This window comes from Mixophyes fleayi, chromosome 1 (genome assembly GCF_038048845.1).
Source record: "Mixophyes fleayi isolate aMixFle1 chromosome 1, aMixFle1.hap1, whole genome shotgun sequence".
NCBI classification, from domain to species: Eukaryota; Metazoa; Chordata; class Amphibia; order Anura; family Limnodynastidae; genus Mixophyes; species Mixophyes fleayi.
The window spans coordinates 235,960,785-235,985,022 of NC_134402.1; the positions used below are offsets into that span (position 1 = coordinate 235,960,785).

Here is a 24,238-nt window from a genome sequence, read left to right on the forward strand (position 1 = left end):
GTGAGCATTTTCTTTTAATGCAAATAGAACTTTTGGCTTCACAGGGTTCTGCTCCCATCTCACCTCATGTGTCGTCTTATTATCTAGGTCCCACTCGTATAGGTTTTTGTCGATGAACATCAAAGTTTTAAATTGAAGCTCTGAGAAAACAGAGTTGTTTTAGAGCATTCGTTCTTAACTAAGAAGGCTGAGTTGTAAAAATGTTGTAGGTATTAGATGCTGTGATTAGACAGAGAGAACCTGTTTTTTAGGTCTTCAGATAACAGGAAGGTTTTTAGCATAATAAACTCGTTAATGAAGAATATAGTATTTTTTATCCAGAGATGAAAGTATTCGGGTTCTAGGCCTGAATGAAACGCGAATAGTCATATTTTGGGACCATCAGGGGAGGGGACAAGAGAAGTTTAAAACATTTAGATGTTGAAAACCACAATGGTAGTGAGAAGGACATTGTGTGGGTCCTTCTGAACGATATTGTTTTTGCTGTTTTTCGCCAGCCAGAGAAGGGAGACTACTGTTTGTAAGCACTTCAATGTTGACCAACATATGATTTTTACAACAGAATGCCACATAACGCATTGAGGAATTTGTGCGATGTAGAAATATTTTTCTAAGTTTAAAACCGCTACACCACTCTCATGTGTTCAGTTTACTGTCTAACCTGGGGACACTTCTCCAACCAGATGTATCTAGAAATCATCTGTTTAGAAAATTTTTACTGAACATTTTATAGGAAAGGTCTCAAACAAGAATAAGTCTAGGATATGATATTTATTTTCACTCATTCCACTTTCCCTTCCCATGATATGATGTGTCGGCTTAACAGCTGATCAGGATCGGTCAGCTGTCGATCTGGATGGACACTAAATTCAAATATTGAATTAAATTAAACAATGACAGCACTTTACTATGTATTAAGTCGACGTTGACCACTAATGATGCTCTGTCAGTTCTTTCAGATGTATAGCAAAATCTGACAAAGATCCAGCCATGTGTCTGACGGGCCAAGTATTTGCACCTTAAGAATGTGATTATTCGGATCCCATTTAAGTGTTGGCTCTCCCACCATTTATGCTCAAATTCCTCTCGTTTTCTTTTGAGCAAATTGTAACAACAATAATCTGTTACATATCTAACATTAGTTCATTATTCTACATTAGTGATGGGCAACCTGAAATTCTTCAGAGCTGTGACCCTCTAACCTTAAAAATGGCCGCACATTACCCTTAATCTCAGTAAGAAGTGAAAACAATACATTTAGTCAAAGAAAGAGGCACCTGTCTGTAATAACATAGCAGCAGGCATTTTAAACAATGTTACCAGCTATAACAAACACATCTGACCATCAAACAGGAAGCAGCAAGTGAAGGCTCGGAGGGCCTCTTGTTTCCCAACCGTGTTCTACACTCTTATCAAACAACATTGGGGAAGTCTCCTGTGTGTCTGCCTTTTGAACAGCATAACATTCTAATAATATATCTCTATCTTTTCATAGTGCAGAGAATGGTTCTGCCAGTTGAAGATTTAATTCTTGACAGACTTAAGGCTATACGGAAGGTTAGTACATGCTAGATGCATGTTTCTAATAACTAATTGTTTACAGTACACACAATGGCTAGAGAAAACAATTTATCAGCAGTTGTGTTTTGTTTGTTTGTTTGTTTTATTGTTAATTATTATTCTGACCTAACAAATGTTCATTTTAATTTGTTTGGCAAATATTTGTGCAACCCATTTAACTTTTTATGCTTTTTTGTTTTTTTTTTTATCTCAGACTTCTATACGGCAGATGAACCAGACAAGGTTTTACTTGGAAGAAAACACAAAATCTACCATTAAAGTAGAGATTTTGCTCAGTGGATTACCCCTTTTGGTTTCTGCTGAAGAATACGCCAATATCTTAAAAGATTGCCTGGCAATAAAGGGTGAGCAGATTTTCTCAGTTAAATGAAATTTTAAACTCTGTTGGTCTTCGATTTCTGAGTTGAAATTATGGATTTCCCTTAATAAATGTTTTGAAAGACCTTAGCTCAGGACATGAAGTTATCTGATTTTAAAGGTGATGCTAACTAAGCTGTGTATTCGAGATAAGCATGAATAGAAAGTTTTGATTATTTGCTAAAAAAACAGACTTTACTACTCCACTAAGAAATATCCCATAGGTTCCAATTATTAGGAAATGTAATAATCCATAGCGCCATGACGTTGCATTCCTCCTAGCTATTACAGAAACAGAGAGTAACAATTTGTCCCCAAGTCTCTTCAACTGGTAGCTCATTTGGGCAGGACCATATTTACTTTGTGTTTCATGTCATTGTATGTAGTTTATGTATATCACGCACCCACAATGCTGCATAAATAAAGGGTACTAATAGATATGTGTTCTACGTTATTTTCACATATACATATAAATTTTGTTTTCTTTACAGAACATTTGGTCACTGTGGTTCCAACCTACGCTCCCCAAGGTAATGTTCATTTTATGAGGCAGTATGTTGCCATGTATAGGTCCAAAGAATGGTTTGTAGTGATGTGAATGAGTTCTCTGTACAGCACTGCGGAATCAGTGGCGCTATATAAATGAATGATGATGATGAAAGTAGTAAAGTGCTGGGATTATTAAGAAAAAAAGGAAAGAACGCTTTTTTTTTTTTTTTGTGATATTTAAAACTTTAGAACAGCTTTTCATGTTCACAGATTTACAGGAATTTGAATATTCTTACTTTTTACTGTCATTTTACCTGGATTTTGAGAAATGGAAAAGTGTACAGTTCTATCTTAGATTTATTTTTCCATATCTAATCATTTTCCACATGTATAGACATGCCTGTATGTACATCCATAATTTCATACTCCTTCCTTGAAATGTATAAAGACTGCAGTGTATGTTAAACACAACATCACAAAAAGTTGTTTTTCAAATTCATATCACATGTTGACATGCTTTCTGTATTTTCTTCATAAGTGAATTGGACCCGACTTTTTGCTTAATTTTACTTTTATAAGAATGAATCGGAGAGGTTCAGTGGTTACTTAATGTCGAAGGATGGTTTTGTTAGCACTAGAGCAGAAAGCATGTATTTGGAGAGGGAGAAGGGTTAGAGCATACTTGCCAACATGGGCACTATGATTCCCGGGAGGTCCGGGGTGTGGGGGCGGGGCTCGAAGAATCTCGTCATTAGCAAAACAAAACAGACATTACTACTCTGGACCAATAAAAATAGGGGGCGGGGCAATGATAACGTGTCCATGACGTCACTAGGCCTCACCACCTCCATTTAGTTTACACAGCCGGCCAGGATCAGGGAGAATTGCCTGCTCTCCCAGGAGTTCAGGAGGACTCCCAAAAATTCAGGGAGTCCTCCTTATGGGTTAGAGACTGTATCCCTTGTCTTTTTGTAGCTCAAAACAAGACAACAATTGGCTGATTTTAGAACTAGAGGGACAGACAGCTCTTTAAAAACAACCTTTTACTATGTAAGTGAAGATTTCAGAGATATTACACAGACTTCATTGAACACGATGAGGTTGTCTGGTATATGATTTTAATATTTGGTATATGTTATTTCTTTAAACAGTAGTGTAATAGATATCCCTATGAAACAAATCAGAGTGCTATTCACAGTATCATTGTCTTTATAAATGGTGTGTATGCTTTGATTTAAGGATTTTTGGTGCTAGGATTTGCTGTACCTACAAGTAAAAAGAATAAATGTACTCCTCAAGTTTTGTATAATCTTTTTTAGAAATGACTAAAATGATCTAAATCTTTTCCAGGTGCTGTTGTGTTGCAAATTTCTTGTTTTTCTGAAGCTGAGCGAATATTTATGCTAGTAAAAGACACCACTGTTAACAACAAGCAGATTACAGCTGTTATAATCCCCCATATTATGGTAAGTGCTGTTCGTGTTTACTTAAGAAGCAAACTGTAGTCACCAAAGTGCAATGTGCAGTGTTATTGTTTAAATTAAAAAATATTTTGGTATTCACATATGTATTTCTTTGGTTCATCCTGGAATGAAACACAAAACACAGACAAATTTAATAACTTGCAGCTTATTCCACATAGAAAATAAATGGTCTGGACAAAATTATTGGCACCTTTTACAAGTAGTTAGAAATTATTACATTTCAAACAAGTGTATTTTCTTCAATTTGGAACTGAATTCACCTGTAGTGTGTGTAATAAGCTCTCATTAAACAAACCTGAATAGCAAAATGATCTCATTCTCCTGTGTTGTGTCACTATGTGTACAGTCATGGCCAAATATTACAAGCATTTCATACGTGTCAAAGGCTTTTATTGACAATCACATTAAGTTTATGCAAAGAGTCAATATTTGCAGCGTTGACCCTTCTTTTTGAAGATCTCTGCAATTCGCCCTGGTGTGCTGTCCATCAACTTCTGGACCACATACTGACTGATGGCCACCCATTCTTGCCTAATCAATGCTTGGAGTTTGTCAGAATTTGTGGGTTTTTGTTTGTCCACCTGCCTCTTGAGGATTGACCACAAGTTCTCAATGGGATTAAGTTCTGGGAAGTTTCCTGGCCATGGTCCCAAAATTTCGATGTTTTGATCCCAGAGCCACTAAGTTATCACCTTTATGACAAGGTGCTTCATCATGCTGGAAAGGGCATTGTTCGTCACCAAACTGTTCTTGGATGGTTGGGGGAAGTTGCTCTTGGAGGATGTTTTGGTACCATTCTTTATTCATGGCTGTGTTCTTAGGCAAAATTGTGAGTGAGCCGACTCCCTTGGCTGAGAAGCAACCCCACACACTAATGGTCTCAGGATGCATTACTGTTGGCATGACACATGACTGATGATAACGCTCACCTTTCCTTCTCCGGACAAGTGTTTTTCTAGATGTCTCAAACAATCTGAAAGGGAATTCATCAGAGAAAATTACTTTACCCCAGTCCTAAGCAGTCCAATCCCTGTATTTTTTGCAGAATATCATTCTGTCCCTGATGTTTTCCTGGAGAGAAGTGGCTTCTTTGCTGGCCTTCTTGACACCAGGCCATCCTCCAAGTGTCTTCGCCTCACTGTGCAAATGTACACTTGCTTGCTGCCATTCCTGAGCAAGCTCTGCTCTGGTGGTGCCCCGATCCCACAGCTGAATCAACTTTAGGAGAGGGTAATGGCCCTTGCTGGACGTTCTTGGGCGCCCTGAAGCCTTCTTCACAACTACTGAACCTCTCTACTTCTTGATGATCCGATAAGTGGTTGATTTAGGGGCAATCTTACTAGCAGCAATATCCTTGCCTGTGAAGCCCTTTTTGTGCAAAGCAATGATGACTGCACGTGTTTCCTTGCAGTTAACCATGGTTAACAGATGAAGAACAATTGAAGAACAATGATTTAAAACACCACTTTCCTTTTAAAGCTTCCAGTCTGTTGTTTTAACTCAATTAGCATGACAGAGTGATCTCCAGCCTTGTCCTCGTCAACACTCTCACCTGTGTTAAGGAAAGAATCACTGACCTGATGTCAGCTAGTCCTTTTGTGACAGCTGAAATGCAGTGGAAATGTTGTTTTTGGCACAAAGTTTATTGTCATGGCAAAGAGGGACTTTTAAATTAATTGCAATTCATCTGGTCACTCTTCATGACATTCTGGAGTATATGCAAATTGCCATCATAAAAACGGAGGCAGTAGATTTTGTGAAAAATAATATTTGTGTCATTCTCAAAACTTTTGTCCATGACTGTACTGCAATGAGCATGCAGAAAAGAAAGCAAGCCCGATAATTGTCCGAGGAGGTGAGCGAGAAGATTGTAGCCAAGCATGGACAATCTCAAGCCTACAAATCAATCTCCAGAGACCTTGATGTTCCTGTTTCCACTGTACATAATGTTCTTAGGAAGTTTAAGGCTCATGATACTGTACCTCTCTGGAAAAAAGACAACTTGATAGAAGATTGCAGTGCATGATTAAATGGTGAAGAAAACAACTCGATCAAATCCCAAATAGATTGAAACCAGCCTTCAGACACTTGACAGTTTGACTTGACAGTTTCAGCTTGCACCATCTGTCGCCAAGTCATTGAAACAGGGTTATATGGTAGGAGGGCCCGACTGCTGAGAGAGACATAAAAGCCTTTCTGGAATCTGCTAAGCACACTCCTGAACAAGCCAAATTCATTCTGGGAGATTGTCCTGTCGATGGAAAAGACCAACTTCGAGCTTTTGGTAAAACACCCCATATCCATATGTTTACAGAAAGCATAATGAATAAACACCTTCCCTACAGTCAAATGTGGGGCAGGTTCAGTGGTGGTTTGATTGTGGGCATAGCATCATGAAATCTGGAGGTTACCAGGCCATTTTGGAGTGCAATGTTGAACCAGCAGGACAATGACTCTTCAAAAAACACACAAGAATGGTTTAAGACAAGACGTGGGACTGTTCTGAAGTGGCCAGCAAAGAGTCCAGGTCTAAATCCAATAGAAGATCTGTGGATCTGAAAACAGCAGCTGAGAGAAAACACCCTTTAAATCTGGTAGAAGTGAGCAGTTCAAAATAGTAAAATTATTAAGTGTTGTATGTGACAGGCATTGCAATCTTCCATGGCTATTGAAAGTGAGAATATAATGAGTAAAATTGAAATTACATGCTGAAGTATTTTTAGGTATTGAAAGTTTCTTGGTGGTCAGGTATAGTATTAAAACTCCAATTCTATATAATCTTTTTGCTGCAAATTAGTCAATGATAGGTAATTTACTGGTGTTGAGCGGCTTACTAATTTTGATATTTCAAGTGAATATGTATTTTGGAAGGGAAGAAAATAGGGATGCTGATAAGTAATCCTTGTCTTAAATATTTTCAGAAGGTTCAAAAAAGCTCTTTAAAGATTTGTCATTGATGCAGAGCCAGATCATACATTAGGCAACTCTGTCTCCAACCATTAATTATACCAAGAGGCCCCAGATTACTCTACTTATCTCTGGCAGCTGCCCATAAAAACAGGTTAAAGTATTGCAGTAATAGAAAATCTTTTATCGTGCAGTTTAAGAAAACGTTACTGGGGCAGCTAGACGATGCTCAGCTCCTCAGTCATAATGGCTGGCAGCGGTAAAAAAAAATATCTTACCGCTTGCCAAGCCTGTCCTAGGATCCTCTGCGCATGTTGGCTGAAAAATGCTTTATTTTAATAATAAAGGGGCACCCCCAGCTAACACCCTCCTGAGATAGCATTAGCAGTCATTGGACAGCAGCAATACTTGTAAATAGACTTCTCAAGGGAGTCCACGTGATTAATACCCGCCTGCGATAGCCTTTATGGACTTTGGTAACTAAATCTTGCAAAAAATCTCTTTTCGTAGGATTTAGTGCTTATTTCCATTTAGTAAATAGACTCCTGAACTTTACTTTCATAGAGTGGGGAGGGGAGTGGGACAGAGTGATAGGTTAATCAGTTTCACGAAGGCCGACACTAAGTGAAAAGTAGGCATGCAAAGTCTCAATTTACAAATGATTGTTAGCTCTGCTGTTTTTCCAGGAACATACAGCTTTAAACATGCAAATGTCATGCAAATGTTAAAAGTACTTTGATTTGAGGCGTTGAGAAAACATTTGCAATGCTTTTTATAGTTGAATTTAGGCCTGACCTAATAAGATTTAGTATGATGTCTTAAAGAGGGTTTGAAGGCCAGCTAATTTATTTTAGTGTATGTGAATAAGCAGATTTCAAGCATGTGCAATGTACCTTTTGTTGAACTGTTTTTACCCTGTCAGTGGTTCATGACTGACAGAGGCCAGTCAAGGAGTAGGACTGTGAATGTTTAAATGACCTCGCATGCATTCTTTAACTGCAGTACGCTATCAAGTCATAAGGAAAGTGAAATTTAGTGATAGCCGGAGAACTGTCACTGCTTAAAAACATGTGTTGCAGCATCTCTTTGATATTCATACTAGTAGTCATTGTCCATTTTCTAAGCTGCATTGAGCCAAAATTCAAGGCTTAAGTTAACACTTTACCCAATTTATCAAGGGTGTTAACCCATGTATTTTCAATGACTGATGTCCCCATAGACCTCTATTGGAATGGTGAAAAGAGTGAATTCATCAAGCAGTGAAATGCATAGATTTTGCGGCTTTTTTTATCTGTGGATGACGATAACATGCTCCAGCGGAGAGGAGAATCATTGAAAAAATACATTTTTCTTATCCTTCCCCAACAGGCTGCATTTTCTCCCCCTCCATATAATATAAAACTGGGGTGAGTGTTATGCGGAATATGAAACTGGGTTGAACATTATAGTCTTATGATTACATAAGAATTAATACACACACACACTTTTCTCTTGCTTTAATCCTTTGTGTAAAAAATTAATTCTGTTTGTATAAGCAATATATAATTGATATGTTTCATGTGATATGTGATACACATGATATGCGAATTGCTGTGCACAGAACTGCCATCAGAAACTGTGGGGCCCAGTGCAAATTAATCTGGCAGAGGCCCCCCTCCCTCTTCACGGTGCATGCCCCCCTCCCTCTTCACGGTGCATGCCCCCCTCCCTCTTCACGGTGCATGCCCCCTCCCTCTTCACGGTGCATGCCCCCCTCCCTCTTCACGGTGCATGCCCCCCTCCCTCTTCACGGTGCATGCCCCCTCCCTCTTCACGGTGCATGCCCCCTCCCTCTTCACGGTGCATGCCCCCCTCCCTCTTCACGGTGCATGCCCCCTCCCTCTTCACGGTGCATGCCCCCCTCCCTCTTCACGGTGCATGCCCCCCTCCCTCTTCACGGTGCATGCCCCCCTCCCTCCCTCTTCACAGTGCATGCCCCCCTCCCTCCCTCTTCACAGTGCATGCCCCCCTCCCTTTGCACATTATCTCAATTCACTTACCTTGTTCTTGACACAATGTGGCATCTCCGAGACACTGATAGGCTGGGAACACGCCGCGCAGCGATGTCATGTCTGTGCGCGTTCCAAGCCTATCACTGACTGGGAGTCACCACATCGCGTAGGGATACAGAGTCACAGCAATCACACCAGGGGACCCAGAGAGATGGAAGGGTCTGTCTGGGCCCCATACAACGGTATCACTTGTACTCCCCTGATGGGGGCGTCCCTGGCTGTGCATTGCAAACCCTCTCAGAAGTGGTTAAATAAATCCAACTTTTCTGCATTTGAATTTATGCAGCTTTGGAAGACCATATCTACTTTTCCCACAGTCTGTCCTAATGCATTATGACCTTGAATTGTCATCTAACCCCCCTCTACTGCTGAGCACTGCATGTAACCTGAAGATAACCACAACGGAATCTCTTCTGCATATTTCTGTGCCCAGCTATCATTCTCCTCTATAGAAGAGGGGAGAGCCCGGTAGAGATGACATTTGTTGGCAAAAACACTTTTCACCCGCGCTGTCTGGCTAGACTAATTTCATAAATTGCTGCTATGTATCACTAAGATAAGCACTCCCAACAGTTTTCTCCATAAAGTGGCCATTGCATAATTTATGGGTTAAGTTAAGGGTTCACTGCGATAACCCAGTTAACATTTCACAACGCAGACCCCATATATTAATATGGTCTCTGCAAAGTTCTCCAACTCATTAAGCTTTGAAAAGCTTTGATTTTCGCAGCAAGGTAATGCCATGTCATGATGGGATCCTGTCATTTTGTATGGGATCCAGCTGAAGCCTCTCTCTGGGTTCACTGGATCCCTCACCCACGGACGTGCACTTGCTCCATTCACTGCCGGTAAATAGTAACAACAGCTCATGGAGTGGGGGGGACTTTACAGAGACTCCTAGCGTAGCATGGTAAATTTCAGCAGTGTTTAAATATGCATATTGATTGACACCATATAACTTTAATAAACAGACCCCAAATATTGATATTTTAACGCTGCTTGATAGTTATTAATGATAAATATATCCCTTACTCTCCATGTTATGGCTAGCATCCTATACCACAGTCTAGTTCGGAGGAGATCCAGCACTTACAAACATTGCTACTTGTCTCACAGAAACAAAGCCATTAATCCAGCTTGCAAAGTTTTGAACATATTAGATGTCATGATTCCAAGACACAGATCAATGGCTTGTCGCTGAAGCGTCGGGCAGGCCCAAAAAAGCAGCGAGGTGGGGGCTCTTTACTATAAATAATGCTATGACATGGTTCTTATAACGAATAACTTCATGCTCATAGCCAGTAATGACCTGTTTATAATTATTGTTAAGGGTACAATCCCCCACTCCAGTATACCCAATGGTCTATATACTTTTATCATAGAATTGCATGTTCTTTGTATGACAAGTTTACAGACTTCATACAGTCTAATATGTTGTCTCTAAAAGTCGTTAGTTACTTAGCCAAAATTTGGCACAAGATCCATTCTATGTTGGGTCATTTAACTTTGCCTCATTAACAGTTATTTGATCCAACAGTGTTTCCATCATGAAGTTAAAATGTTTTCAGTGTGTCAGTATTACTTATAGAGGGTGTCTAATAAGAAAAAAATATACCGTAAAGGGGAGCTGTTATCAATAAGACAAAATGTATTTAAAGAAAAGTAAAGTGCTCTATATAGCTGTATGGGGTCTCTTATCCAGAAATCCGTTATCCAAAAGTTTCAAAAGCCATAACACAGCAATGGACATTATTGCTGTTTGGTTATTTTGACGTAGAAATATACCTTCATAAATGATCACCAAGTATATCTTCTCTATAGTTACGATAAGGAGCTAAACAATTTATTGAGGAAGGGAATGCCATGGGCAGCATTTGGAAAGACGGATTATTTTTAAATGTTAGTGTATTCAGGCATAATGTAAAAACCCTTTTCTGGAGAACCCCATGCATTCTGGATAATAATCCCTAAACTTGTTTAACCCCAGGAAGTGTTTCCTTTTGTTATAAGCATTTGGTATTGGGTTCAGTAAAATTTACACATGCATCTTGAATAATTTTTGTCATGTAGTTAGCTGTATAAGGTATGAATAGAATTTTTTAATATATATTATTATATCTATTAGATGATCTTCTCTTTGCATGCTTTCACAACCACTCAATTCACTCAGTAGATTATTTATTGGTTTTCAGTGTGTACTGCCATAGACCTGAGAAGTGAATGAGCTAGGGCAGCACGGTGGCTAAGTGGTTAGCACTTCTGCCTTACCGCAGTGGGGTCATGAGTTCAATTCTCGACCATGGTCCTATCTGTGAGGAGTTTGTATGTTCTCCCCGTGTTTGTGTGTGTTTCCTCCGGGTGCTCCGGTTTCCTCCCACACTCCAAAAACATACTGGTAGGTTGAAGGGTCTACAAATTGACCCTAGCCTGTGTCTCTCTGTGTGTGTGTGTGTGTGTTAGGGAATTTAGACTGTAAGCCCTATGGGGCAGGGACTGATGTGTGTGATTTCTCTGTACAGCGCTGCGGAATCAGTGGCGTTATATAAATAAATGGTGGTGATGATAGACAACCTGATTTCTTATCACTTGTGGAGGCTACTGGCAGGGAACAAGTGGGATGCAATTGAAAATATTTTATGACAACTACTGCTGTCATAGCCACCCATAAGATTACATTGTCTAGTGGGACCTTTCTATGTAAGCCCCTCCCTTCTGTCATCTGTAACCTATGTGTACCCAAACCCAACCCAACCTCACCCCTTGCATCTGCATGCATGATACCTAAAGTTACAGCCTGCAGAACACATGAAACGCACTGAAGTAGCCTGCATCGATCCTTAGTGTGACGAAATGCCAGCCACTTGCCGCATATAAAAGCCAATGGAACCCCACTCCTGTTCATCACAGTACTAGATTCCCAAATGACAAGTGCCCTTATATTCTTCCCAGTTGGTTCCCAGGTTATCCAACTTGGTCTAACTGTAATGATTTTGATTATCCGTGTGGTTTATAATTCAAACTTGTGATACATTTATATTTATGCTCTGCTTGCAGAGCGTACCTGGTAAGATTTAACTGTGTTTGGTTTGACCATGCAGTTAAAAGAAATAATGCCCCTGTTGTTGTGATTTATTCGAATGCTAGTAATAATTAGTGAGCTAAGAACCCTTTGTAATGTGACACAAGTGAACCTTGTCTTTTGTCTTTCTTTTTTTACATTTAATGGTGTAATGCTATATACAACAGGACTGAGTGCCAGGTAAGTCATTCCGATAAGAAACAATAGTTGAGCCCATCCCTTTTTCTAGCTCCTTATCCAATTTTCCTAGCCAAACTGGTAAGGTATACGCTAAATGGAAACCCTAGCTGCTGCTGTGACTAGTTCAGTTATTGTTCTGTATAAACAAATTCGCTTGACAGGTGTAGGGGGGACGTAGGAGGCAATTGCATCACTGTGACCCTGACCCTGCTCTTCATTGCCACGATTCACAGCATCACACAGCAGGGGGTAGGGCTTTAGTGACTTGAATCGTGGCATCAAGCACCGCCTCCACCCACTTCAATAGTGAAATGGGTGGAGATTCCCTGAAATTCATGAGTCTCCCGGAAGTTCCAGGAGAGTAGACAAGTATGAATAAATCACGTTTTTAAATTAAATGTGAGCAGTCTGATGCAGGATCTCTTATGTGCAAAGAGAACTAAACAATATTAGCTCCTGTAGACCACCCTATTTATCAGAATGTGTGCTGTAGCCTATGGGAAGTCACACTTCCAATCAGGCCTAGCGCATGTGCAGTGTCACAGTCAAAATGGCCAGTGCTCTCCTATGATTCCTCTGATTATGTCAATATAAGGAGTTTATAGTCACGTGACTTCAGAACAAAATCTGGACGAATTCTACTATGGATTTACCTTGTGAATGCCCATTTTAAACTGGCCTTTTTCTTCCTGACTAACAAGAATAAATGGCATGCTACGTTTCTAATCATTTTACTTTGTTTTGTTTATTTCCAGCATGAAAAGTTACCTCAGAGTTCCTGTCCCCTGCTGGTATTTGTCAATCCTAAGAGTGGAGGTCTTAAGGGCCGTGATCTTCTCTACAGTTTCCGCAAACTGCTAAACCCACATCAGGTTTTTGAACTGACAAATGGTGGCCCTTTGCCTGGGTATGCATTTTTGGTTTCTTTATTCACATCTCAGCAATAAAACATCAGATGCATGATTGTGAAAAGAAATGTGCTGCCTCATTGTCCTTACAGTGTTAGCCTAAACTAAAGCACAACTGTCCAACTATCGGCCTGTGGCCAGGAAATTAATTTTAGTGCTGCTCATACTTTTGTAATTTCGATAACCTATTGTGCTTGGAAATTTTAAATTTTTGGGTAATAGGAAAAATTCCCCATTGCAAAAACAAAAAACAAAGTTCGACAGCACTCTCCTAAATGTTGTCTGAGAAATATCAAATTGGTATGACCCTCAATGCCCTTATATGACTGTTTTTTGTGTCCTTTTTATAAAAGTGCGAGGGTAAAGTTAGTTTATGATTTCTTGCAAATACCACATCACATACACTAATATATTTCAGTTGTTATATCTGTGGTGTATTGTTTTATCTTTGCTGTACCTTTTGTTTATAGTTATCTGTGCTACTTTCTTTAGAATATGTTTGTCTTAATAGTGAGATATTTTGGTGAGGGCAAATTTTATTGCATATATATTGTGTGTTGTGCTAGATAAAAATCAAGGGGAGTCGCGAGAATGTGAGGTTTTGTGCTCTCACAACAGCTACTCGTAAATGTTCACACTTGAAGAAAGAAAAGACAGAAAAAATGCAGGTAAAATAGATGACAGGCACAGGAATGTGTGTGTTTTTTTTGTTTTGTATCTACGGGAACAGGCAAGTTGTTAGTCTTGGGCAGGACTCAAATTTTCCACTTGTCTGGTGTGAGTCAAAAGCTGTGTATGTGTGAACATTTGATGTGCTTTATTATGCTTTACGGAAATGTGACTTTCCATTCGTTTAAGTAACCGCTGAAACTGATTCACGCTTATAAAATAATGGTAGTAAAACTCAGGTACAGTTAATTATATTCTTTCAATCTTTACAGTTTTTTCTTTGTGTTATTTTAAATATACATAGTAAGTCAAGCGCTGGGACACCTACAATACAGATATTAATCTGTCCCTATCATAGGGTACAATTTATGATGAAGCCAAATCAAAATTTAAAATTTATTCATACACCATCTGATATAACATGTATATATAAAATATCCTCAATTGGGAATACAAAGCATCACACAAGTTGGTAAATTCTACTCAATGCATGAAACAGAACATATTTCTTATCTCATGAAATCGTTGTAGAGAGGACCAATTACCTGCACCTTCTATATATTAATAACAAGTGAAACCAATCCCTGTATAAATGAAGATATTATAATATATGGATCCAATATAATGCAGAAACCCAAAAAGTGGTTAAAAAATATGCATTTCCAGTATCTAGAGAAGGAATACATGCATGATTCGAAAAAAGGGGGAGGGGTTAAAAAATTGTAATAGTTGAAAAATAATAATACACCTGAACAAATTGAATGGAAAAAGTACGTAGATAAACTTGCTGGTACTAATGTCCACCGTATGTTTAATGGTACATCCAAACATATATATGTAGAGTATAGTTCCACCTATGCATAGGTAACGGTTGTCATCTATAGCTCCTTTATATCATGTATCCGCTTATTGAACTTAAAGTCCATGTAGATGGTAATAGAGCATAACCACGTGTGGCTGTCTTATAGCAACCTATGCACTCCGGAAAATATGAAATAATAGGGCTTACCCGGCTTGATCTGCAACCTGGAATATAACCGAGATACGAGTACACTATTCCGTCCCCTCCTAGGCAGTTTCCATGGATGGAGCGAGACGGAGCTTGCCCAAGCTGGATCTGTGATCCGAGGAGTGCATATGACGCAAACACGTTCTTCCGTCAACACGTGTATAGGGATACACCCCTTGGTTGCCCAGGAACCGAAGTTTGTTGAAAATAAACCAATTAGTTGCAGCGTAAGCTGTAGTATGGGATAAATCACTCTCCTTTACCTCTCACTTCTTCACACAGCGCTGTGTTTAACGAGAATATGGAGGGGAATCCTCCTGACGCATTTCGTTCTATATCCTAGGACTTTTTCAAAGCTGTTGATCCCACACCTTTGGTTCCTATTTAAGGGATAAGTGGGTGTAACCACCCTCACACATGTTAATGTCTTAAAGTGAACTATTCCATTATTTCCAGAAGGAAGCCAGGTGACATCAGCTAATAATTGTTCCAAATTGCAATGATGTATAGTTCCATATAAACGTTACTCAATCAGATAACTTTGGTTGTTTTCACGTATCAATCCATTCCTTTTTCAATGCATATCTATATTTGTATTTAATCCATCTATTACAATGATCAAATTTACTACTACACGCAACTATATATGATATATTCACCTATAATAGATCCCGAAGCATAAAACAATATACATTGAAGGAAGGGGAAATGGACCCCAGATTAAATCTACCTCACAAGGGCTTAGCCCATAAATCCACTATTTTTGTGGTTCATATAACATTTACAGTACTATACATCACCCTTATCCGAATGCTACAATAGTATGTATAATATAATATATTTTCCTCTGGTAAGTATTTATTTATTTGTGCAGCTTTAACTACTTTTATACCTCAATCTGATCCTTCTTATTTTGTATGTATAGAATTAGTCGAACACCACATACTAATTATTTCTATGAACCCATAGGCCTGGTGTTATTACAATTCTTATAACATACCGGTCACAAGGTTGAACCTCATTATATTTCAAAAAATACAGTATCAAATAGTCCCCTCTTATAGAGGGTGACCATTTCAATCGCAAAAGTCCAATGCCTTATTTAAACCTCGCGGAGAAAGGGTCCCTAATTTAAAGATCCAAGAAGATTCGCATTGGCATAGTCTCCGGAATCTGTCCCCTTTTCTCACAGTAGGCAATACCTGTTCCAAACCCGTAATCCTAACACACCCTGGATTTTTTCTATGTACTTCCAAATAATGTCTCGACACGCTGTGTGTCAAGAGACCATTAAGGATATTACACCTGTGTTCGCGGAATCTTACTTTAAGGGATCTCGTGGTTCGGCCCACATATTGAAGATGACACTCACATTCCAACATGTAAACAATATATGGAGTGTCGCAATTAATAAAATGTTCAATGGAAAATTCCTCCCCATAGGTATTTGACCGTACTTTCGTAGTTCTATTCATAATGTGGTCACAAGTCAAACATCTTGATTTGCCACACTTATAGCATCCCTTAGGTTTATCGGGGAGCCATGTGACACTATTTTTACACTTCTCTTGTTTTAACATACTGGGAGCTAGTATTCTTTTTAGATCCATGTTTTTTCTAAAAATCACTTTCGGTGTACCATCCAAAACATTTTTTAGTATATTGTCTTCCTTAAGAATATTAAAATTCCTCCTCACAGCATTGCCAATTTGTCTAGACTTGGCATTATATACAGAAATAAAAGCTGGATTACTGTTATTAAATTTATTCTTTTTTATTATTATTTTATCTTCATCTGAAGGTTCTAATAAAAGACTCCTATCTAAGGTAGAAGCATGGGAAGCGGCTTCCTTGAGTACATTCTCAGGATATCCCCTCTTGTTAAAGTTGTCCACCATTTTATCATATTGGGTCTTAAAATCATAATCTTCTGAACAGTTTCTCCTTAACCTACCTAATTGGCCTCTGGGTATATTATTCACCCATGGGCGATGATGTCCACTCTCATAGTGGAGGTAATTACAAACATCTGTTGGCTTATTGTAATTCAAGGTTATGACTCTGTTTCCATCAGCTGTTACTGTGATATCTAGAAAGTTGATAGTATCCTTATTAAACTCGTAAGTAAACTTCAGGTTATATATATTATTGTTAAAAGATTCAACAAATTCTAAAACAGTCTATATCCCCCTTCCACACAAAAAACAGATCATCAATGTACCGGCCATATAGGACCAGGTTTGCGCCAAACCGGCCCCCTCATATAAGTTCCTCCTCCACTTGTCCCATATACAGGTTGGCAAAGCTCGGCGCGAACCTGGTCCCCATGGCCGTACCGAGAACCTGCAAATAAAAATGGTTCTCATATTAAATATAGTCTGCAGAGATTTAAACATGGAAATTTTAGTATACAATATTTCAAATAGAACTTTGCATGAAAATGGTAGCATACATTTTAAATGCTTGATATCGGGGCAAAGCAAAAACATCTTTGCAGTAAGCCTAACAGGCTGTGACAGGTTTTTGCCTTGAAACTGCTTTATGTAAATAATACGTAAGTTTGCATCACAGTGTTGCTTATTTTAATGGTGTGTATGTATGTGTTTATGTACGTGTGTGTGTATATATGTGTATGTGTGTGTATATGTATATGTGTGTGTGTATATGTGTGTATATGTATATATATATATATATATATATATATATATATATATATATATATATGTGTGTATATATATAATGTGTATGTGTGTATGTATATGTGTGTATTGATATAGATATATATATATATATATATATATAGAGAGATAGAAAGCATAAGATATATTTGGAAAAAATTTCTGTAAACTTCTAGTGTATAAGGTTACTTTAAGCTGATATCTGTTTTTATGTTACAGGGGTACTTTAACTTCATTGTACATGATATACATTGATAGCAGCAGCACCTAAGAAGACACCCCCTGCAGGGCAGTTTTTTGACTAGATGGGGTATAGGGCAACAATGAAGCAAGAGGTCCCCATACTGGGAATGCTGGACATAAAAGCTTCTCTAACTACTGAACAAAAGTAGCAATACCATGCACTTTACACATAGAGAGTAAGGACTTGTGCGCACTATACATTTACCAGCAGTAGTTCCGCCCATAATCAAGTCCAAGCATATCTCAAGGTACACACAGCCATATATTAGACACACAGAACAGGCTGCAGTATATGCACAATCATATGTACAATAAAAAGTCACATCAGAACACACATATATTTTTTTTGCATAATAAAGATGCATTAAATACATACTGTACATACAATGCATTTATATTGACTATCTTAGTAGCATACAGTTGGTCTGCGATAGCTAGTGGCACACATACGTAAGTGTAACTTTAAAAGCCAAGACTATGCCGTGTCAGTCATCACTGTCAGTCAGTATTTACACCTGCCCTGTATAAGGTGTAAATGATATGGGTGAAACCAAGTGTAGTTGCGAGAAACATGACTAGAATTGCCCGCATCTGTGCATTTGGCCATGAATCGCATTCAGTGGCATAAGGCCTGTTTCTGGGCATGCACACCGTTATTTCACGCAAGATACACAATGCAAACGGATTGTTGTCCGAGCATGTATCAGACCCACAGAGTGTGTTTCGGGTGCATTCTGCTCTGCAGTGAGTATGGAAGATGCATTTGTCATAGGGACCATCTTTATAGCAGGACTGCTTTCACCATGTGGATCAAGGAGACTCGCAGTACTGTAGCTAACAAAAATTCTATTGTATTACGGTCACCTTGTGTGTTTGAACTCTTAGAGCAAATACCTTAAATTACATCGAAAATACAGTAACACTCCAACAAATTACAATACAAATGAATGTAAATGCCCCACCCTCAAGGTAAACTTTTAAATTTTTAATCACAATCAATTTTATAAATTTAATTTAATAAAATTTATTCATGATTTTTTTTATATAATTTTTTATTTTTATTTTTTAAACTTATTTATTTACCATGCTTGGTAGTGGACTGTCGTCCTGTATCATAAAAGCAACATAGTTTGTGCCAGGAGACACTGTCAGAACTCCAAACACACTACAAAGAATTGGAGAAAGACTGACAGGACTGATAGTCTAATTGGACAGGGAGATAGGCATGGTAGACACAGGTTGTACTCGTTCTCTATCCCCTGCAGTTCACACAGCTACAGATCCCCCTTAGCTCTGTGCTTGGTGCCCCCTGATGACACAGAGGATGCCCTCCACACACAATTGGACTGTTCTGCTGCTGCCAGTCTTTATCTTACCCTTCCTCTTCTGCATGGCACCTCTCTCTATGGTATTATTTACTTTCTATAACATGTAACAATAAATAAAAAAAATTACTTGCAGCAATTGGTAACTTTTATGTATGTAGAGAGGTGGGTTCTGGACAATAGGAAACCCCGTCTAAGTGTGTGCCTGGTTGTCTACAGTGTGCATTGTGCAAAGCAGTGTCCTCCTTGCACCCACTGATCTAGAAGCAAAACACATTGTCAAATATTACACTGCCATAATTGTCAACTATCCCTATTTCCAATGGCATTATGGTTTTTGTTTTTTTTATGATTTTCACTGAATGTTTTTGTCTATAAAATATGTCTTGTAAAACGGATATGAACTACAAAGTTCACTTCTCTTGCTTTGTATATAACATGCAATTCTAAGTATTATTTTGAATATATATATATATATATATATATATATATATATATATATATATATATATATATATATATATATATATTCAAAATAATATATATATATATATATTCTGTATGTTGTATGAAGCAACATTTATTTGAAAGAGGTATCTTAAATTAAATGGAATTGTGTTTTGCTCATATTCGGGGGTTATGTCATGTTCAAAGCTATGGTGTCCTATACATAGATAGATTATTGCATATACTATTTTAAAATAAAATAAATACATCTTATCATTTCACTATTTATTACTTATACATCCTGATTATAAATGAATCTGTTATATTTAATCAGAAGTGATGTCAGCAAGGAAGATAATTATTTATTTTACAGGACTTCATGTGTACAAGTATTCACACCACTAATGCATTAACATTGTATACAGTAATGTCAGTTCACAGTATTGCCCATGGATATAGATCAATCAGAATTAATCTCTTGGTGCATATAAAAAACATAGACCTTTAGGGGCCGATTGAGTTTCTAATGGACAATGCAGGATGCGCACTATTACCTTTACTACGGTAGTAGCTGCACATAATTACCATTACTACAATAAATTCAACACTGATTTTTGCTTGGAGCTCTGTGAGGCGCAAGCAAAAATTTGCTTTAAAATTTCCATAGTAACTGTAATAATGCACAGCTATTACCATAAGAATTGAATTGTTGTTTTACTGCCCTTATTGTCTTACTTTCAGTTGATATATGTACTCGCAACAGTTTGTTTTGTTGACCCCTATGAGTTGATACATAGTGCACTTTAGTTACATTAAATGTATAAATTCTAATGGTATTATTTTTCCATTTCAGATTTCATACATTCTCTCAAGTTCCCTATTTTCGAGTTCTTATATGTGGTGGTGATGGTACAGTCGGCTGGGTACTTGGTGCACTTGAGGAAATAAGACACAAGTTAGTTTGTACAGAACCTTCTATAGCAGTACTGCCTCTAGGAACAGGTAAGTACACATTGCTTTGTTGAGTTCTGTAACAATTTTATGCATGAAAACAACACAAATAGGAAAATGTAAACATACTCTCAGAATAATAGTGTATTCTGTGGCAGTGTGAGGAGAAAAATGATATTTGTAATGTACAGGCATAGTGGGGCTCTGTGTCTTTGTGCCTGTACAAATGAGAACCCAATATTAAAAGTAGGACAAGTAATACTATGATGCAGAGGGTGTGAACCCTCTTCCTGCGCCCTTATCTGAATATTAGTTTTTTTCGAAGTATGTGGAGGCTTGATTCCCCTCCCCCTTCTTCCTCCTCTATGCAGAAAGTGGGTTCCAAAGGAAAGGTACTTCACTAAATTGTACATGACATTTTCAAATATTAAAATGTCCCTTTTAAAAGCTTTCACCAAATAATTGTGTGCATGGGAAAGCAAATAGATACTTTTTTTTTATAGATTTTTGTATATAACAGTCTTGTGTAAAATTATTAACTTTTTATTATCTGTAGCATAAAAATACATGTCAAAATGCAGTGCAATCATTTCAGCTCATATAGGAATTTCGACCTTACGGGACCTCATCACTATATTATATGGCTATGTAAATATTGTTCTGGATCAAGTAAGCAGTGTGCACGTTTATAGCTTTAGTACCTTACTAAAGTGTGCTCTCCTTTCATTATAGCCCCATTATTATTATTATTAGGAAATTGTAAGAAATGTAATCAAAGTCTTTCACCAATACAAGTATCAGTTAAACAATGGGGATTTATTGGTGGGATTTATCATGGGCCTGTGCTGTCTGTTATAGATAGAGGATCAATTGTTAAACAACACAGCGAGAGTAAACAATAGAGAATTTGTCATTCAGGACACAAATCATTATTCATCTTATTGTGAAGCTGTAACTATTACTCTACAGATCCTCTGTCTTGAAGCCATGTAGCCCTTCACTGTGTGATTTAAAATCTGAAAGGCAATGGGTATTGCGCATAGTCATGATAGCGAGCACACAGACAGCTGATTTCAGCAGGAGAGTCTGCAGAGTTTCTGTCCTGCACAAAAGCTCTGTGCTTGTATGAATATTGTCTCTTTTGTGTAGTTGTGAGTTGTTGCTCTTTATGGAGCATCACTGTGCAACGTTCTGTGATGGTTTATGCAATAATTATTATATTTTGTACTCGAAAATTTGCATTTTGTTTTTACACATGCTATCATTGCCACGTGTCATTATTTTAGTTTGTAATGTTGATTGTTTTATGCTGCAATTCTGGTCTTGGTTGTGATAAGTCGGTATTGCATATAATTCTTGTGTCCAGCTTTGTGACTATTGTTTGCATTTAGAGAAGCGGAAATACAGCCATCTAGTGGAGAGACTATTTTCTCATTGCATTTAACAGTTCCTTTTAGATTAGAGATCTCATACATTTCACATTGAAAGTACAAAGGTGCCGTCTTTTTTTTTTTTTTTTTTAATAAAAAATTCAGGAAACGATTTGGGGAGAGTTCTTCGATGGGGAGCTGGTTACAGTGGAGAGGATCCCTGTTCAATTCTCATATCTGTAGATGAAGCTGAAAATGTATTAATGGACCGCTGGACAATACTTCTTGATGCCCAAGAGGTTGTTGACTCAATGGAAAATGGTATTTCAGAACCTGAGCCACCAAAGGTATGGTCGTTGTTTTTCATCAATAATTTTATATACTTCTAAACTTTCTGTACTGTTATAGGATAATTGCACATTTACATTGTCAGTTAGCTTTAACTTCAGTGTTAAAAAGTGGAGCAAACTAATATATTTCATACTTGCCAACTCTCCCGGAAAGTCCGGGAGACTCCCGAAATTCGGGTCAGTCTCCCGGGCTCCCGGGTGAGCTGGCATTTCTCCCGGATCCTGAATATCACAGAGAATCATGCCATTTTGGAGGGCGGGAGGGGGCAGGGCGAGGCCAATCGCGTCATTTTAACCCCGACCCCCGCTATGCAAATTAAGTTTTCGCATGGGGGCGGGGCCAAATTACGCAATTTGCCTCACCCCGCCCCCTCCCACCCTCCAGTCACGCCCCCTCTCTTTCCGGGAGTTGGCAAGTATGATATATTTGTTATTGTTCTATTACTGTAATATTTACATTGCAGTTGTACTAATGTGTGTGTGTGTATGTATGTATGTGTGTGTGTATATGTATGTATGTATATATATGTATGTATGTATGCGTGTGTGTATATATACACACACACACACACATATTGAGTTTGAAGTCTTAGAGATATTGATATCTTTTTTTTTTTTTTTTTTTTTTTTTTCATAATTTAGACAAAATATTTTATCACATCCAAATCATTATTTGCTTAATATAGTCTGCTGACTTATGACTACTAGACCAGGTACAGTTGTATACATGGCTTGTTAGCGTAACACAAATTCAGTTTAGTGCTACCAGAAGCCCGTGATGTGTTTTGAAAACCCATTGGGTAGGACTTTGATTCACAGGACTGCTATGTAAATGGCATTTCCAGAAGTCTCTTCTCTTTTTGGAGAGGCTTATTTGTACATTCTTCCTTCCTGGTGAAACTGACCAGCGAGAGACGCAAGTCTTCACTTGTCATTTTTATTGCCTAGACAGAAGAGAGAATAAGGTTTATTAAATATTATACAATCTGGAAATTACTGGAATAGAAAATACATGCAAAGAAATGTAAACTATAGACTACTATCATATTTTATTTATCTGTTTTCATCATTGGGCAAGAGACAGCCCTCAAAGGGGTCCCTTGTGGCCCTGCTTACCAGATTATTTTCCACTGTTTAATCCTCACACTAGTTATTCTGATGTCACCCAGTGTATGTATTTGGTTAGTCCATGACTGATTGACAATGTCTTATCACCAATCTCAATAGTCAGCTATAGGTTAACCTACCAGTTGGCTTGCTGCTCTGATCTTATAATTTCATCTGATGCTCTCTCACAATAATGTAACATAATTGACACCGAGCTGCTTGTTAGGCACCTGAACAATATCATGTTACCTACCACTAGTGTATATAAGTCTACTGGTTTCTGATATTTTGGGCAGCACGGTGGCTTACAGTTTAGCACTTCTACCTCACAGCACTGGGTTCATGAGCTCAATTCCTGACCATGGCCTTATCTGTGTGGAGTTTGTATGTTCTCCCAGTTTCCTCCCACACTCCAAAAACATACTAATAGTTTCATTGGCTATTAAAATTGACCTTAGTCAATTCTGTGTGTGTGTGTGTGTGTGTTAGGGAATTTAGACTGTAAGCTCCAATGGGGCAGAGACTGATGTGAGTGAGTTCTCTGTACAGCGCTGCAGAGTTTGTAGCGCTAAATGGCTGATGATGATGATTTCTTTTATTTATATAAAACTGAGCATGTTAGGTGTTCTGCCCAAATAGAATTAGGAATAGTTTGGACCAGCACATCATTGATACATGGGGCCAATATGACCAAAAAAATATAAAAGCAATCAAAAAGATATTAGCACACATTCTAATATAATGATTTTATCTATATGCTTATCGTGATGAGTAAAAGAAAATGAATAGTTGTGTGAAATGCCCATTTTATAATAAGATCAGCATTGTGATCTAGGCTGCAGTCCACCATAGCACATGCCAATCATTAGTTGGTTGGATGTTCACACAGTGTTTATATTGAATAAAATATATTTTAAATCTACACAACACACTGAGTGCAAACTAACAGTTGATGCTGAGATCCTCAGGTGTATGAGCACTATTGTCAGTAATAATTAGAGAGGCTCAGGCTCGGTTCCCTGAGAACCGAACATACCCGAACTTATCAGATTC

General features: G+C 38.1%; 1 protein-coding gene across 1 annotated transcript in view; it reads left to right on the forward strand.

Annotated features, from left to right (window-relative positions):
• DGKQ (diacylglycerol kinase theta) overlaps nt 1–24,238 on the forward strand; it is a 111,425-nt gene that overhangs the window by 72,172 nt on the left and 15,015 nt on the right. Inside the window, exons 12-18 of the mRNA XM_075207986.1 lie at nt 1,496–1,557; nt 1,775–1,925; nt 2,430–2,468; nt 3,778–3,893; nt 12,884–13,035; nt 20,261–20,409; nt 21,894–22,075. Coding sequence (XP_075064087.1) covers nt 1,496–1,557; nt 1,775–1,925; nt 2,430–2,468; nt 3,778–3,893; nt 12,884–13,035; nt 20,261–20,409; nt 21,894–22,075 — 851 coding nt within the window. The remainder of the gene's footprint in view (nt 1–1,495; nt 1,558–1,774; nt 1,926–2,429; nt 2,469–3,777; nt 3,894–12,883; nt 13,036–20,260; nt 20,410–21,893; nt 22,076–24,238) is intronic.